General features: G+C 37.9%; 1 protein-coding gene across 1 annotated transcript; it reads right to left on the bottom strand.

Annotated features, from left to right (window-relative positions):
* Positions 1–2,172: 2,172 nt before the first annotated feature.
* Positions 2,173–19,309, bottom strand: KLHL24 (kelch like family member 24). The gene is made up of 6 exons (XM_026080087.1): positions 18,140–19,309; positions 12,784–12,968; positions 11,441–11,559; positions 10,095–10,283; positions 9,442–9,630; positions 2,173–8,226 (listed from the first exon to the last, which is right to left on the bottom strand). The coding sequence occupies exons 1-6, from the start codon at positions 19,057–19,059 to the stop codon at positions 8,026–8,028; spliced, it is 1,803 nt and encodes a 600-aa protein (XP_025935872.1). The 5' UTR covers positions 19,060–19,309; the 3' UTR covers positions 2,173–8,025.
* Positions 19,310–19,618: the final 309 nt, after the last annotated feature.

Raw genomic sequence — 19,618 nt, forward strand, 5'->3', positions numbered from 1 at the left:
AAAAAAAAAAAAAAAAAAAAAGGAGCATGATTAGAAAAAAAAAGCCATGAGAAATGAGGCATAACCTGACTGAGATCCCAGGTAATGAAATCGTGCAAGAGATGCACAGTAGCACCTAGATACTTCATACAACTAATAATCTACACCTAAGAAAATAATGAGAGGCTGCTGTCTGCAGAAGTCCATTWAAGGGGGTTTTTGCACAGATCTTGTTGCATATGTGCTTCAAAAAAATCTTATGTTTACGACTCATGGTATTTCATAGTCTGTCAAATCACCTAAAATTGTCCAAATAAACTAATGGATTTAACATCACGGGTTTTGTTTGTTTTTTACCAAATCCTAATACCTCTGTCAAATGTAGTTAGTAACAAATAGCACTTTGCTCCATGGTAGTCTCATTGATTCATGGAGTAAGCTGCTAAGCAGCATGAATTAATGGCCAGCTCTTACATGTATTTTCTAACTTATTATGAGGCCACAAATTGTTAACCAGTGTATGTATGCTTAATGTTCAGGGATCAAACCTTAAAATCCTCTTTTTCTGGTTTCAGGACCACTACTAGAAAGGCTGATTTCTTATCAGGCAACAAATATGAACTGTGGCAAATCCATTGAGACTGTTCTTCTACCCAAGCTTGTATCATTTTCATCAGGAATACTATGTATATAATTTAGTCTGATTTTATTTTCTTCCTTTTCCTTGCTTAATGGAGAGAGGATCAGAAGGAGTTCTAGTTTTAAGATTTCAAGCATCTTCAGACTGGCTCCCATCCCTCAACGTATTTTCATTGCATTGTAGTCTTGATTTCCTTTCAGGTGAAATGACTTCTTTCAGGAATGGTGAATTTTGCAAGCATTGAACCTGGTCATAACTTATTTTTGGCACCACTGTAAGAGCCACTTGATTGTTGTAAATGATCCTAGTTACACTACAAAACTGCAGTAAAACTGTTGGCTTGATAAGTTTTATGTTTCCTGTTACAAGAAAATCATTATATACCTCAATAGTACATTTAGACTCACTCATCTCTGCGGGGCTAGGTTCAAAACTGTTGAAGCTAGTGGGAGTACATCAATTTTCTGTAGTTCAAGACTAAATCAGGCCTCTCTCTGCCAGTGCACAGATGAAGCAATATCTGCATGTCCATTTAAGTATGTTACATTAAAATGTAAAATGTGCCTGCCACCATTTCTAAAGAGCTATTTTCTTTCTTTGTATTTTTTTCTCCATGTCTCTCTGCCACAGGGTATATTGGGTATCAAGGCCCCAGTGCTTCAGGCTTAATTTTGAAAGATGCAGGACCCACATCCAAAATACATCAAACAGGGAAAGGACTTGTAATGTGAGCTAGAACTCAGTGGGCTACAGGGCAAAATCACAGTAGGAAGCTCTGTTTGACTCTGCCACAATGCCAAAAAGAAGTGGTTTTAGGAAGAAGGCAAGACGTATGTAGGGTTATGTGAAGGACAAGTTCTGAGTCTGAAATCCAGACCATCTTACAAGGAAGAGGGCGCCAGGAGTACAAGCTAGTATTCCACTAGAAAACAACTGAAAAATGAATGTAATCTGTAAAAATGTGGTATTAAACCAAACACATTCTTCATGTCAGTTCAACTGCAGTAGCACCACCTCATCCCTGTCCAAGGCCTGTACCAGCCCTTCGACAAGGGGCACCTTGAGACAGTCAAGGGAGAGCTAATTTGGGCAGGGTAAACTTCCTATACATCTCTTTCTGACCTGTAGTGTCGCTGGTCACCTTCCTACCATTATCTAGTCCCTTCTCCTGATTTCACATATTGTTTTTGCCTTCTGAGTCTGTTCATATCCTTTCCACATCCCAATTCCCAGAACTAACCCCTGTTTTACATCCCCTCTTCTTTGTCATTTCTCCAGTTTCCTTTCTCTTTCCTTTCCACGCAGCCTCCAGCTTGCCTGTGCTGCCTGTATTCATGTCAATAATAAGTTCCATGATGAAGGCAGAAAGATGAGCCAGGAAAAGCATCCAGACTGGAAGACGGAAGAACGATGGGTGGATATTGAGACTGCGAAGGTGCAAAGGGGCAGAATCCAGCAAATATATGACCTAGGAAGAATAGAAAAGAGCTTCCTCCTTTTATAACCAAACCCCTCCCTAGAATTTCCCATAACCTAAATAAAACACAGCAAACTATTCAAAAGGCAAATGTTTATTAGGTACATTGGATTTAAAAAAAAAAACTTTCAAAGAATTATGCAAGAAATATATTTAAATATAACAAGTAAATGTTATTGCAATTGTGCTACATTACAAAATCACTTTTCTACTATCGGCACAATCTGAAGACCTTAATGTTATGTGCAAGATAACATTACATTGACTCTGGCACACACTAAGTGGTCTGCACTCTTTTGTTCAGATTCGATTTGTGCTGTACCAGACCGTTCTTGAAGACAAGATTAGCTCTTGGTGGAGCTAAGCTTTTTACATTTCAGTAAATAAAGGAACTGGCAAGGAATACAATGAGCTGCTGTTTTCCTCAGCAAAAAGAAAAATCAACACATATTCCAGGTGAAAAGAAAATATCATATGAGTAATAGTTAAGTAGGTAACCTCTCTTTYCATGGCCAAGTAGCTCCTATTAATCTGACTCCAACTTGCTACAGGTACACCGAAAGGAGAACAGCCCCACAGGTCCAGCATTTACACAAATGAAATTAATAATAGTACATTTTATTCAGGTCTCTTGATTTTGCTTATTGCCATGCTACACCATATTATTGCTTCATATTATTTATTTCAAACTATGTTTAGGACAGACAAGTCAGAATGTTCTGAAATACAGCAAAAGTTATTGACTAAAACAAGAAACTACCTACGAAGGACAGGAAGTCAAAGACAAACTCCTTTGTCACTGAGGGAGTGCTGAAAATGGAAAATAGGAAAAACCAAATATTGATTTTTCCCACATTAAATCTGCCATAACATTGTAAAAATTGAAGTATTTTAGACATATTCTGAATAAAACGTTTAACTGTTCTTTTAGTTAATGAACGGCAAGATTTACTTCTCTTTAAAAGACATTAGCAGTCTGGACAGTAAGACTGATCCTAATAAAGGTAACAAACCAGAAGGAGCAACCCACACATTTTCACAATAGATAAAAATGTAAGTGAATTCAAGGCACAGATATTTTCAAAATTAACACATTATTTTCTTTGGAACTAATACAAAGTACATTGTAATTACATGATCAATAATATGCTGTACGTAGGGGCTTTTATATGTTTCATTTTTAACAGAATTACCGTAAAATGATCACAAAATTATTCACACACACAGATGTGCGCACAAACATGAGTGTAGACTGGAGCACTACAGTAGAAAGAAAGGATATGTTCCTGTAAATAGAGCTTTTAGACAGTAACACTATCAAGGATATATACTTTGAGTAACATGAATTTATGTATAAAATTTGTTACAAAAGCCAGCTGACGCAAGGTCTGTGCATGGAGAACTTCTGTTGTGATCGCACATCTGGTGTGGGGTTGGTAAGAGGCTGCCTACTGTTTCGGGGTAATGCTCGCAGCACTGACACATTCTTGATAAACTGACAGCAAGATGGATTTTTATTAATGCTATCTGAAATAATAAAACATTAAGGAAACTTGTTTGCTGTACATGTTAAAAAAAAATCACTGTCTAGTCCCCAACCAGGTAACAAATTCCTCCTAAAAAATCTCAATCACTTTGTAGACTCCTTTTCAGTGTGTATTACTCAGATTTTTTAATCAGGCACACCATTTAATGTGTGCTGTCTTGTGTGTGTGAGAGTCTACATTCAGAGRAAAACATTCAAGTCTAGCGATATTCTTAACCTGCTTGAAGGGGCTTTTGCCATCTTCAGTGGCAGAGAAGACCAGATACGCTTGTCCAGTTGGGCAATTAGGAAAACTGAATGTTTGCTTTTCCTGAACATTGCCCCTGGAAGGCTTTGACAACATACGCATCTTCATCTCTCAGATTGAAGACAGGTAGTTGACAAATGTGAAATATTTTTTACCAACCGAGTTTCAGTGTCTGGAATTGCAAACTGTAGGAGCATCCAAAAAGTCCTGTTTTTCAGCAAGCCTAGCAAAACACACAAGCTCCAAATGCACTGGGTCTGCCCCTGCTGTTTCTCCCCCCCCCCCGGGGTTCCTCTCTGGCCTACCAGAGCTCCAGCACACCACCCTGCCCTGAGCAGGAGGGAAACCTGAAATCCCGAGAAGGGGGACTGCTTCTCGTTTTGTCCTTGCAACTCGAATAAAAACAAAAATAGGATAAACTGAGTAATCATTTAAGATAACGTGGTGAACTCAGCTATTCTGAGGAAGAGCCCCTTGCTCTCAAAGACAGGTAACCCACAAGCACAGGCGACCAAAGCTTCCTGGACTCGCGGTGCTGGAGGGGAAGCTCAGTGCTGAACCCGAAACACGCCATGCCCACACTGCAAAGTTAACTGTCTGATGGTACAAATGGGAGATTCCACAAATTATGCCCCTTTAGGCACTAACAGGAAGGGAACTTAGAGGTAAAGTAAACGATTACCAGGTAATGTTACATGCCTGATGGCTGAGAAATAAAGGGATACATGGTGCATCTAAAAGCAAAAGGCCAGAGGCTGCACTATAATGCAGTACTCAGTTATCCACACAGAAGCTTCATGAAAGCAAGCTACAAAGCAGCATCACATTTCCTTTCTGTTAATATCATATTGCAGAAGAATGGAAAGACAGATCTTAGGAAATTTCAGCAGGGAAGAGAGGACATGAAAAGGGAGAAAAGACGTTTACTTTTACTTCTTTAATAGTAAAAATACTTCAAAGATAACTGTTTAGTGAAGTATTAGAGAACTCTTAGCAGGGTTTTGGTTTTTTTTTTTTGGTCTGACATTGGAGACTTGACACCTTTTCCCAAGCATTGTTAGACAGAAGTTATGTCTTTGAGCAGATGATCACTACTTTACAGCTGTCAAACCTGTTACTATTCATGGTGGAAATTTTTTGATTATAGTGGAAGACATTCAAAATGTTCTGTCCCAGAATGAGACCAGAGGGGGGGAAAACAAAACAAAAACAACCCCAACTTGCTGTCCAAGCACATAAACAGCAATCAGGTAAAGCTGCATGACAGTGCAAGTTTTAATCTTTGAATCCATCTATACTTAAGTGAAACGCACTGGAGAACAGGTAACTTAAGAATGCGACTTCCTAAATATATCCTTCTAGAAAAATGGTATGCTTTCATTAAAACAAAGTTGAATTGTTCTCTTCTAGTACATCTGAAAATATTGTTTAAACAGAGCAGGTCATAAGTGCAAATCATTTACAGAGTCAAAAAAAAAAACAAAAAAACACACACACAAAAACCCTGACTGTTGTTTTAACAAAATCATTGCACGAGTAACTGCTGTTTTAGCAATACTCCACACACTTAACTGTTCAGCATTGAGTACAGGTTCTGAAGAACTGCAAGCAGAAGTTTTCTTCTACATCTACATTTTTGCATTTAGTGGTTCATTAAACAACTATTTTCAAAAATAATAGATAACAGTAATAAAGTACATAAATTGTTAAGAAAAGATGACTAAACTATAAACTGAATCTTCAAAACCATAAAAAGCAGTATCTTGTTATTTACAGAGTATTGCAGTACTATAAACACAAATAAAGGATACCTAAACATAAATGACATTGTTTAAGAGCAGCTTAGCATGACGATCAATGTTACAAGTCTTAATACAAATAGGAAGGAAGTAAGAGGAAAGGAGAAACTTTTCAAATTGTATCTCTAGTGGAGTGCTCCTATCATTTTTACATTTTCATTTACAATGATGGGACAAGTTATAAACAGTGTTAGCATATAGTATCAGTTACTGTGCAATTACCATTGCTATCAACGGACCTTATTCACAGGTACTGAAATTACCTTTTCAAAGTAACGCTTGGTGAGCAGACACAAGAAACTTAGAAAAGGATTAATTCATCYGATTCATTTGGCTTACATTACTGAATGATTTTCTATTTTGGGCAATATGAATGTACATGCTCAGGAACTGATTTGCCAATTACATCACTGATATGCAGAGATTTGTATATTATCAATATTCTTAACATATACAACCAGTGTTTGGTATTTAGCCAGAAACTGAAATTTGTGTATTATTTTCCTGAGGTTACAAGTTAATGCATCACAAAGTGCAGCTCCCAGGGCTCTTTAAAAAGACATGATTGCATATTACTGAAAATGATGACTCCAAATTTGGCATAGTTTCACTGAGGGTCAGAATTTCCATCTCACAAAGTACTCTGGGAAAACAGATGGTTAAGAAGAGTCCAGTGGAAAAAACAATGTTCCAGAGACAGTGCTTGTTTTCACCCTCCTGAGGGAGCACAGAGACCAGCACCTGGGGGGCAGGGCTGTCTCTGCAGGGGCCTTAGGCTTTTTTCTGCCCTGGCACTGACCAACTTCCCTACTGGCTGCTGTCCTCAGATTCCTTTGAAAAGGAGTTCCTCATGTTTCTAGTGATTAGCAGGAACTTGGTACATAGACAACCCTATTCATTTTCCAGCTCTCAAGTGCTATTTCAGTTTTCATGAAATTGTGCCTCAGCCATACAACTGTCTACTGAGACTAAGACAACCTAGTACTGAGGAGAATTTAAAAGCATCTTCACTGGGGGGAAAACAAACAAACAAACAAAGGTCAACTAGGTCAAAATACAGGAGCCTCATGGGCTTCAAAGGTCACCAAAACCCTGGGCTCCAAAATTAGCCAAAATATGCTACAGGGCAGTTACTTCATATGGCTACATGGACAGGTCCACAGCTATTTTTCTGGTTACATGAAGGACTTTTCAGGAGCCTCCTCATCTACAGCCAAGTAGGTTATACTGCAGAACAGCTGAACTGCTGTAAGTGATTGTTTGAAGAAAGGCCAAAAAATACTTAATGGATACTCTGGATCTCTGCAGATGAGTTAGTTGAAAGACCAATTTGTGAGCTGTGGGGTGCAATCTGAGTCCCTACCTCCATTATCACATAATTTATAATGTGATTTAGAGAAGCAAAAGAACAGAGTTAGTTGTCCTTAATTCCTTGATGAATTTAGAGATATTCCTCAATGAGCAAAGAGTGAAACCAGGAACTTTCAGACTTCAGCTGTATTGTTCAAGATGTTAAGAACTGGGATTCAAGATCTGCATCACAGATGTGTGCCTACACTCCAGTGGTCACTAGTTTTCCATGTCATGTAGCCTTGTACTTCTGATAAGCATTTAGCAACACTATGAATAAGGTTCATAGCATTAAGGTACACAGTTGTCACTGCAGTATGTTGCAGTAGCACAGAAAACAATCAAGATGTCACTGTTCTCCTTCCAAGAAAAACATTCCTCAAAGATTCTAATATTTTTCCTATGTAGCTGAATTTTTTTTAATCCCAAACCATGCATGATCCGAAATAAAATCTACTTGGTTAAGCCAAGTAATCTGCTTGTAAGAATGCTGCGCATATAAATTATAGTTATATAAGCTTTTTTTAATCCTAGGTAATTATCCTAGATAATTCTTTGAAATTTACTTGCCTATGTATCTTTTCAATTAGCGGAACCTGAAACATCTTGTAGACATCACTTCTTAGGATACAGGCACAAATGCTTGTGAAGGCACTTTCTCCACAAAACTTCCAAGCTTTTAATTACTAATCACACAGAGGGCAAAGCTTTCTGAATACTAGCACAAAGTACTATTACTGCACTCATATCAGAGCACACAGCATATACAGTTAAAGTGAGGTTACTGGATAGATTTGTAGACTTGTCTTGTAAATTAAGTTAACCCCCCCCCCCTTTTTTTTTTTTTTTTTTTGAAGGCACAGGATACAGTTTTCATTTGACTGCTAGGGAAAGAACATGTTCCCATTTTAGGAATCTTTAAAAACCTGTCTCGCAGCAGACCACTGGATTCATTCATGCCACCTCCTTTTTGTTGTTTTGTTTGTTTTACAGTTTAAAGCCTTTTTCGTTATACCTATGAATTGTCACACAGCCATGATACGATACTGGCCTGGGCATGGCTGCTACTCCTGTGATAATGCCTGTCGCAGGGTCATAACAAAGGATAGTGTCTGTGGCTTCACCATTTTCTCGTCGTCCACCAAGGATATATATTTTTCCATTACACACAGACATGCCACAATTCTCCTGTTTCAAAATATACAAAGGAATACACGGTTATTTAAAAAACAAACCCTCCAATTCCTGAACGTCTACCACAATGCAGGAGGACAGCATTGTGACTACCATTTGTAAACAGGCTGGTCTACACTTTTCACTTCCAAAAGGACCAATGCAAAAAAACAGAACAGCTGGGGAAAGCAGCAGCACCATCCAGCACAAAGGGCTATTTCAGGTCCAAGTCTTCATGGCATATAGCTCAGACAGAGAATACAGCTGAATACAGTACTTACAGATGATTGAAACATCCGAGATAAGGAAAGGGGGGAKAGAACAAAGGCTTTCAAAAGGGAGACACAGTACATGATATTAATGCAAAAAGTGGGAACACAGAGAAGCACCTTAGAAGAGCAGCAACAGATAACAAAGAGAGGGAAACAGGGAAAAAAAAAAGAAAGAAACCTTCTAAGAAAAGAGTGCTTAAGAAAAGACAATGCTATGTGTTGAAGCAAAGGAAGCTAGTCCTCAAAAGTCAGCATAGAAAAATAATCAAATGGAAATCACAGAGCAGAAATCAGTGAGAGGAAGAGAGGGAAGGACAGGAAAAAAAGAAGAACAAGCCTCTGTCAAGGTAGGTACACTACAGTATGTAATTGGCAGAAGTTTTAAAAACAGAGGGGAAATTAACTGCTATATATGTGAACTGTACTACAGAGGGGACATGTATTTAAATTTTGCTCAGGGGGCTCTTTTGAAGTGATACTGCTCTCACTGCTTTAAGTCAGACACTTTCTGCACCACACAGTGCCTTTTTTTCCCCCCCCACACCACAAAAAAGCCCTTTATTTTCTGTTGTGTTGAAAGGCTTTAATCAACTATAAAGCAATTACTGTCTTCAGTCTAAGTTAAAACATCTAACAGAACTTGACAGAGATCCATTTGTAGATATATAAAATGTTATCCATTAAACTGTTATACTGTTATTCAGTAGTAACTACTCTCAAACCGAAAGACTGGCCTGGCTAATGCAGTGACACTCAGCTGAAAAGCTACTGGTTTAGAAACTTCCTTTTCTGTAAGACTGAATTGTATAGATGGAGGAAAAAAAATAAATAAATAAAGCAAGAATGCAACCAGAGATGCAATTTTAACAGGGTTAAACAAGTCCTTAGTCATTTCATACCAAGATATTCACATTAAAAATACCTTTTAGAAGTTTACACGCCTTTTAGTGTTTATTACCTGTCTGCTGAATGTATTCTGTACGTGCATCCAGTAGTCCTCAACTGGATCATAGCAGTATATTGCTTTGGTAAGCCCACCAGCAACATAGATCAGATTGTTTAAAGACACAGCTGTAATACACCTTTTTGCAATGGGGATAGTTGCACGGAGTAACCAAGAATTAGTATCAGGATCGTAAGACTGAACCTGAAAACAAATACATGTATAAGATTAAAAGCCTAAATCAAAATTACTACCTGGCATACCCACATGGGTTATACAAGTAGAGTCAAAGAAGCAGTACCTTGCAGGCAATATCTCACCAAGAAAATGAAGTCAATATAAATATAGGTCCATATATCAATGATGCTTTCACACACACACACMCCCACACAACCTCCCCCCCCCCACCATATTCAACATTGTTTTCCTAACACTTGCATTCAAGTGTTCAGATAGCTCATTTAACACATGAAGTTAGTGAAAATATCCACCACGGAGACTAAACAGAAGTAACAGCCTATTAATGAATTAGTGTTTTCTACTCTATGTTTTATATTATAACAATCCAGTACTCCAGTCAGCAAGCCAGTTGAAACAGGTCTCTGTATGATCTGTTTTTAAACCAGCRTTACCCATGTGTAGAAAATGGAAGCAAAGAGTAAACTGACCTTGTCAGAACATGTGTTGTCATCGGGACCACCACCGATCACAAACAGTTTGCCAACGCAGCTGGTGACTGCTGGAGAGCTCACGGCTTCTTTAAGGGGAGCCACCTCCGTCCATCGATTGGAAAATGAATCATAACACTCTACGCTGCTGAGTCGGCTTTGACCATCATATCCTCCAACAACATACACCTATGCAAAGTGGTGAAAACTATCACTGTTCCATATTTAAAGTAGCATTACATGTCTATAAGAAATTAATTTAAAGCTGCAGAAATCCTAATTTGCTAGGTTTTTGAAGGCATACTTTCCCCCAAAGTTTCTGTCTAGAAGAAGATGACGACCTAAAAATAATAGGTAAAGATTCTCAAGAGAGTTTCCAGTCAGTCATATGTGGAATGAAAACCATATAATACCATCTTTCAGATGTCTGTTTAATACAGAAATAGAAATTCCCTATGTGAATGGGGTGTGTAAGACTGTGCACTGGTTCTTACAATTACATTCAGTAGCAACAGAAGTCCATCAGAATTTACCTTCGCTCTTCTGCATTTTACTACTTTCCCCGCTTGCTTACAAAAATGATATTTCTTCCTCCATATCCGTCTGTAACCCTTTTTTTCTTTCCTGTTGCTTCTCTCAAATTCAAGAAGCAGAGCTCTATCATTTCTGTGTCTACCTTCCTCTTTGCTCCAACCACAGCTCTCATCTCCAAGAAGTTATTCACTCCAGGAACACCACCACACATCTTCACTAACTTTCATTAATGGAATTGCTGTGGGCTATTGATCCCAACTATTGGTTTTATATTATACATAAATAGGCCTTCGAAATGTAACAAAAAAACTCACATTTTCCTTACAGTAATGTATTTGGTTGATATTTTCAGTATAAAACATTAAGTAAAAGAGCATGAAGATGCCACTCGGAGCAGTAGCAGTTTGTGTTAGTAACTGCACTAAATGAAGACTGACTTGTAACTAAAGTTTGCTTTCAGAAGTAATTGCGCACATAATACGAAGCCATCCTCAGCTCTTTTGAAGCACAGGCAAATTCTGATGCTTCTTTGCTTCGAAAAAAATTGCTTCTTCAAGCTGGACACTTCAATGGCAAAAAATTCACAATGAAATAAATAACTGAGGGGTAAGATGATTTTCATGTCTATGGATAGTGTCTGACTGATTAAGAGCATAATTATTTGTTTCCAATATTCTTTAAAAATATATTTTTTAAATATAATTTGATAGGGTAACACATCAAAGTAACACTAAATATTTCCATCTGTTTTCTATATTCTTATATTTGGGGACCATATAAGCTAAAATAAATTATAAATATACTTCTCTTACTTTACCAAGAAGAACAGCCATTTTGTGACGCCATCTGCCTTTATTTAAGGAGGCAACTCTGATCCAAATGTTAAGCTGAGAGTTATAAATCCACACATCCCGGCTATTGATTCTTCCACCTTTAAAAACAAAAATATGCTGATTTATCTTTGAATAAATTTATTATTTAACAAGAAAGGCTGACAATTAACATGCTCCTCTACAGGGGACAATGAAAATAATATGTCCTTTTTAGGTGATAAAAGATCTATCTTTATTTATATGTTAGACTTAAAAATCAAATTCAGTGAATGTCAGACAAATACATAGGGTAAGTTATTTTACTCATGTCAGTCTTTCACACTAACATGCTGATACTGCATTAAATTAATTCTTGAGACTGGAATGTATTTCAATGGCTTTTGCCCACGGTTTTCAGATTTTCTTGAGTGTCACTGCCTGGATGAGACACCTGAACAGAAATCTTAACCGTTTGGGTCTTATGAGGCACATCCCTAACATGAGCTGTTGCCCTCTATTTGGTCTGTGCATACATTTCCCTCTTAATTTTACTTGTTGTTGAAATGATAAAGGTGGAAACTATCTTCTCATATTTTGTTCTATGGTTAAACATACAKATGTGGCTCAGTATTCAGTTCATCAGCTGTTGGCACTGAACTATATAATTTACCCTTGCTAAGACACTGAATGAGAGGTGTATAAAAACTGACAGCTATTGCTTATTCCACTGGAAAAGGCTGGTGTAAACAGATCCCCAACTCAGGTGGCGAAAGGCAAAAGGGGTTTGTTTCTCTTTGACATTCCTATGCTGAAAAGGAGCTTTAACTGTTTTCCCTTTGGAATCCAGGCAGCCATACACTAGAAACTAGGCACCAGCAACATGCCAGTGCTGCACTGTGCCTAGGCAACTGCTGTTTTTACCAGCAGACACCACCTTTTGTAGCAGAGAAAACTAATGCTGCTGGGAAAATATTGCTTGTGATTTTTTTGCTTGTAATTTTTCCAACTATTGCTTTTCCAAATGTTGCTGCAAACAGGCCACTACTGCATTTTAAAAAAGCTTGCTTAAGCAGCCTGGAGGAGCATATCCTCATCTCCTTAAATACAATTGATATATTTGGCCTTAACTGTAAGAATAAATAAATAAAAGATCATTGTTGATTAAAAACAAAAATCCCAGAAAACACCTGAGGCCCCCAAAAGATTGGTCCAGGGTTTGTGTTCGCCATTTACATCAGCAAGTGACTTTCAGCAGAGCTTCTGGAAGTTCAGAGTGTGAAGATCTATCATACTACTTTAAAAAGCAAAGAAAACAGAGTCTTAAATTTCTTAGGATTATTCACCTGAAACAAGAATATCATTCCGTAGAGCACACACTGCATATTCAGACTTGGTAAACTCTGGAAGTTTAGCCAGTGACTTCCACTCTCCTGTTACAGGATCGTAGCACTCAGTATATGGCAAATTAAACCCGCCAACTCGTTCACAGCCTCCAACAACAACTATCACCTCAGAATAACCAGTTGATCTAAAAAAGYGAAAACAGAAAACTAAGATACAGAAGTTATTTACTAATACATGGAGGGAGGCCGAACAACATTGTTTTCAAAAATACTATGAAATCAGAAAATTTACTATTTAATGCAAGATTAACTTCTACGGACAAAAACAAAAACCAAAAAACACCACCACTTAAGCAGTTCCAGTTTTTCAGTGTTTCCAGGTGTTTCGTCATAGAGCAGGCTACCACACCAGTAGGTTTTCTATGTAAATGGTGGAGTCACATTGCACAATGTTCTCTGTAAAAATCAAACATTTAAAAATACAATAAACCCTTACTCTTTAATAATATTTTTCCTTTAACTGGGTACGTAGAGATATCATAAAAAGTTGAAGCAAGGCCTGAAACAATTAGATGTGCAAATCTGGTGCAGAACTTCAATAATCAATCCTTCATACTGAAATCACTGTTTTCCTGCTCAATCCTAGAGAATTTATTATAATACTGTACATAAGTATTTCAAAAACGTAGAATACTTCAAAACACTGTAGGTGATTTCCTGAAAAAAGCTGAAGGCACAGAGTCACCAAAGGAAAATTAAAAAAAAAAAAAGAAATCTTAAAGCTAATACACAGCTAAAAAACAATGCATCAAAAAAGTGAAAAAGAAGCACAGTGACAGAAGGAAACATTAAGGAATGCTGCAATAAAAATTCAAACCTGAAACAAAACCTAAAATTCAGTGTGAAATATTAAACAGTCAGTATACAGAATTAAGCCTTTAAATTCCGTTCAATACTCTTGTTCTCCTTCTGCTTGAATTCATAAGAAAACCAGATACCTCTGCATGACACATACTGTTTATATAAGAACAGCAAATCACATTATATTTTATTCAACATAAGAATGTCGAGAATCAAACAATCGTCTTCTACATATAAATCAAATTATGTCTGAATCCTATTCCTTCACTCAAATTCATAATTTCTTATAAGCATTTGCCAAAATCCTCCCTTTTCAGGGCTTTTCTAAATTAAGTAAATTTGTACTGGTATGACTATTTCAAGGATTGCTCTCTACTAATCAACTAAAAATGAATGCAGATTGACTTTAGTTTTAGAAAAACTTTTTGTCATGTTGTGCTTTAACTTTGATCCCCATATGAACAGAGATTTCATTTATCACTGCTGATTTCTGTAGTCTTCTCTAGAAAAAAAAAAACTGCATTGCCTTGTGACTACATTTGAAATAAGAGTTGCATGATCTGTCCCCAGACTTCCTAACATATTAATTTATAGACATATTAACAAATGTTGATGACATTTTCCCCATTTTGAAGCATCAAGAAAAAGAAACCTAAACAGTCATTCTATCTACTTATCACCACATGCCGTAAATTAAGTACACCTTTCTACTCAAAATACTTAAGGTGGCAATGATAAATGATAATGCACTATGAAATAATATAATGAAGATATGTATCTGAGGAAATACATCCACATACCTCAACTAGTCAGAAGAAACACTTCAACTGCTCAAATGCTGGTGTATTTACTGATACTACATTACCTGCTTTTCTGAGGAACAACTTTGGAAAGAACCTCTCGAAGGGTAAGGGGAGGGACCCTCTGCACCAGCAAAGCACTGCTCAGAAAAGGGTTTCCTTAACAGCRAGATACTCAGCTCCTGGCTTCCCTTACAGGCAAGCCTGACTACGTCAACTAAACATATATACAAAAGAGGTTTGTCTGTTGATTACTTTTCAAAATTAGAACCAAGGCCTCCACTCACTGAAAAGCCTACTGTATAGGCTTGTTAACCTTTTAAAAACAAATAAACCGCAGTCTTTGGTTGGAAAGGTCTCTTCATGAACTGCAATGAGAAGTTTTGCTCTTCAAAGGAAGTAACAATTTCATGCAGTATTTAAAATGCACAGAGGGACAAAAATTTCAGTATCTAGATAGCCATATCCTTTCTTCAGAAATATTTTCTCTGCTGCATTTTCTTGAAAGTCTTGCATTGTAGAGGTTTTGAGGTTAGTTCTGAAAGATTTTTTGCAAATGATAGAGGTTACATCAGTTAAAAAAATAAAAATGCATAGAATACACAAAGAATTTATASGCAAAAGCTAATTCCAGAAAAAAAAAAAAAGACAGATGTAAATGAAGATTAGAAGAAGCTGGGATTCTCAGAGAAGCTCTGATCTCAACCAATGGTACAAAAAGTCATTCTTGTAGCCCTCAGAAGAAATACTGCGAGAATAGTGCTAGAGGTGAGCTAAAACAAATGCCAGAGACTTCAGGAGAGAACCTCTCCTCATGAAGAGGTGCCAAAACAGGAAGGAAGGGAGAAAAATAAACAAATAAATCAGCTGACAGACAATTTTATAATCCAGTATATTCCAAAAAGCGGGTTTTCAAGGGGTTCTGGCTTACTTAATACAAGAAAGCATGCAGTCCTCTAGCCACCCGCACAGAAAGACGACATAGCAACTGCAACAGCACAGCATCAGCTGGACAGGACTCCCTTCAATCATTCAAAGAGATTCCACTCAAAGATTTTAACCTCAGGAGACAAATTAGGAGGATTTGAGAATTCTGGTAAAGCATTACTTTTCTTCTGTTAACTCACTTTTGTGTAGCAAATGTGATAAGACAGAAATGTAAAGGGAATCAAAAAAGTCATCTCCTTCGGGGGAAAAAATAAGGAACCACATAAAAGCTTAAGAGAAGCTAGAAAGGATGTGTTCATATTTATAAATATAGTAACTAATAACCAATTAAAGTGGGCACTAGTACGTTTTGATCAGACATTTTTAAAGGAATTGTATGATGAAGGAACTCACAACAATATGAATATTTAAAGATATTCAAAGCATAAAGTATTGTCTGTTTTGTTTTGCATATGGAGATTTGTTATTGCCCACTGCTTGATCTTGGCTTGGAGATCTGCTATGCAACACAACCAGTAGAGGCCGAGAGGCTTAAGAGGAATGTGAGAGACGACCTCAAGATGTCACTGTGTCACTGCAAGTACACAACTAAAGAGACCTTTCAAAGGCTGCCTGCATTTGTCAGTGATGCCTGGCGGGACACGACACAAAGAGCAAGCAGGCAGCTGTTAGCCCACATTTTAAACTTTGTTTAGTTCATGTAACCCTTAACTGGCTTTAAAAAAAAACCAATGTGAGATTGCAGTCCACACCGTTCTTTTAAAAAAACGATTTGAACCTACTTTATCAGTAGATGCATACATACCCATACAAGGAATCACAATTCACTTCCCGAAGATTCAGTTAAAAAGAAAAAAAGTTTGGGAATTCCTGATCCTGCGGCTTTCCTTTCTTTTTAGAAACATTTTATATAAAAAAAGAAGCTGGGGAAAAAAGCAAGAAAGAAAAGGGAAAGAGCTCTCAGATGGCCTCTCCTCCCAACCCCCTCAAGAAATGACCAGAAAAGGTGTGGTGAAAACACGGGGGAATCTGGTAATTGTTTAAAAACATGATCTCTTTTTGCTACAGGCAACGCAAGCAAATAGGCAACAGAAACAAATGACTGGGAACTATTCCGTGAGTGTAATATAGAAAAGGGGAAAAAATGCCTGCTGGGAGGCCAGCCAGTTCTTCTCTCTATAAATTACTTCTCTTGTTGCTGCCTACTCAAATTCACAGTGCAGTTTAAGTTCAGCAGTAAAAGCCAACAAAAAACCCCACCAAAACCCAAACATAAAAAACCCCACCAAGTTACTTTATTTATAAAGTAGCTCTTGGCTGAAGTGCTACAGCGAGGCTATAGAGTTTCTCAAGTACATACATATAGCACGTACTTTGACAGAACTGTTAGGTGTAAGCGTATTTGGTTTATCAGATCAAGTAATAAACTGAACCCGCCTGAAATAGCACAGAAACCTACCTCCTTTCACGCACATGCACACTCACAAACCGATGAGGGCTTTGGTCTGAATCCGCAGACCGCCACGATCCCCCCTCAGGCCCAGGCTTGGGGTACGAAATGCTTCAGAAACTACCACTGCCCCATTTCCAAACTGCCACGGACCAGGCGTTTCCCAAGGTCCCGYGTGGCAGCACATGGGTTTGCAAATCTGGCAGCAGGGCGGCAAGGAGTTAAAGTTTCTTCTCTCACAGACTAGACAGCAAGATTAAAGACTGGAAAGCCACTGAGGGGGCAAAGGCTTGCCAAGTGTATCTTCCCCTATAAGAAAGCTTGTTACACATGCCAAAAAATGAATGTTCCCTGCACCATCACTATACAGCAACCAGATATGACTAAGAATAAACAAAAAGGAATAACTTGTAACACGCTCTAACCGTTTGTCCAGACCAGATCAYTGCATCACTTTAATATAACACATGATTTCTAAACTGCCGTTTAAAATAGGTTGAGTCAATTAACAATAAACTATCATGTGGAAATAAGGCTTTTATTGGGAAAATATTTTTCAGAAAGAAAATTACCATAACCAACATTGCCCATAAGTGACGCTAATAGACTTTTCCTCATTTTCCTCCTGCAACTTCCAGGCACCATTCCTATTTGCATAAAGCATTATTAAGAAGTAGTAATTGTGGATTATTACAATGTCATGGTATAAGCATAAAGTATTTCAAGAACTGTTCCATAATTCTTTAAAAATGCAAGATTTAGTCACTTTAAGAATATGTTGTTTTGGTGTTAGTCTACCGCAATTCTACACAGTAGATCTGTAAAGCAGCTTGTGATGTAACAAGTGAGTGTCCTGAATAAATAACATCATCCCTATTCTTTATAATGCTTTGTATACTTGCATGATTTTGTTATAAAAAAGAAAAGAGGTTGTGAAATGGAATGGGTTACTTCTTGTGGCATAAWAAATTGTTTTTAAAATGCTGCAGTTGTGTAAAATAACTTAAGATTCATGTAGCAAGCATTAACATTTAGAAAATATTKTACTTGCAAGGTAAAAAAATTCCATTTACATGAGCAGTCTCATATATCTCATACCAGTAAAGCGACTTGTGCAAAAACCTGACCTATCTACATTTTCTAGACACATACGGGCTTGAGCTGTTGGGGGGAAGAGTACAGAAATATAACTGGAGTGCTCCATAATGTAAAATAATAATTTTCAAAAGATATTTTTCTGGGCATGTGTACATCAAACCATGTCCTTCTACCACAGAAATAAAAAAGAGTTCCTCACCTGCGTGGCCTAGTTCTGGGAGACATCATCTCATTTCCAAGGATATGGTACCGCCTGGCTTCGTGCAGCAGCTGGTAACACTCCGGGGAATTCTGAATCAGCTGGTCCACTTCCACCGTCTGCACAAAGTAGTTGGGGTGCAACAACGGCAGCCTGACGTGTGTCAGAAGTTCGTGCAACACTGGTCTTCTCAGCTCAACTGCCCGGTACACCCAGCGCATGACAGCTTCAAACACCATCTCTTCCTTACTGATCACCAGTTCGTCACTGCAAATGTAATCAATAAGCTCATCTTTCCCCAGCTCGAGAAATTCTTCATGYTGGGACACATCCTCAAACGTCTGCAGCGCAAAATTCCTGCACTTGGTGAACAGCGTCTTGAGCGAGTGTGTATCTGCAAAACGCTGGATTCCCAGGCAATTGCACGGATCCAGCTGTTCTTCCAGGAACTTGGCACAGGCATCACGCAAAACACTAATCTGAAAGAGACTTGATGTTTCAAAGAGATACTGCACATTCTCGGTAGTGATTTTCACCTTGCCAGTGTACACATACTGTAAAAAGCAATCCATAGCTTCAGCAAAAATACCATTGATCTCCACTAACATCTCTCTGCTTTCTCTATGATCGTTGCAAAACATAGCTCTGAAGTAGCTGCTGCAGGCAGAGAGCACCGCTCGATGGCAGGGAAACTCTCTTCCTTCCACACAGATAATGACATCGGTAAACAACCGGCTGTCTCGAAATTCATTGAAGATCTGGAGAATGCTTTCAGCATGGGATGATCCCGAGGAGAAGTCAAAAAACTCAGGGCCTGATAACGATTTTGGGTCCATTTCAAAAACTTTCCGCTTGGTTGCCGGGGAATCTCGTATCCCGCTATCCTCTCTATTCAGTCTGCGTCCCAAGATTAGTACCATTGTTACATCGGTTGGCTATAGAGTCATTGAGAAAAGTTTGCCGAGTGCCTCCTTCGCAGTGCTACGGTCAGAAAAATTAAAACATTTCAGTATTCAGGCTGGTATGTCCTTCTTTCCATAATGAGAATTAGACAGCACACTTGTTTGGTCACTCTAAAAATCAGTAAAGCTTTTGACCTTGACCAGAGGCAACATCGTGTTACCGGACAACAGATAAATTGCCTTGTGCAGGGCAGTAGAGCATTACATTTTACATATTAAACATATAATACATCAAAGATAGATAAACCAAGACCCCAACACCAGCAAATCATCCAACTGACATAAGTCAAGGGCTTCCCTGGATAAAAATCCAGAGCTTGAGCTTTTCTCATTTTTCAGTGTAATCCTCATTTCAGCTGGAGCCTTCAAGTACTACTATAATAGCAGCAATTAAAAAGGAAAAAAAGACTGGAATTTTCAGAATAGAAATATAGTTGAGGTAGAAGAAATCACTCCTTCATTTTCATTATAAAGTCCATCATAATAAAGTCTTACAATACTAGCATTTAATAACATT

This window comes from Apteryx rowi, unplaced genomic scaffold (genome assembly GCF_003343035.1).
Source record: "Apteryx rowi isolate R43461 unplaced genomic scaffold, aptRow1 scaffold_51, whole genome shotgun sequence".
Lineage (NCBI taxonomy): Eukaryota > Metazoa > Chordata > Aves > Apterygiformes > Apterygidae > Apteryx > Apteryx rowi.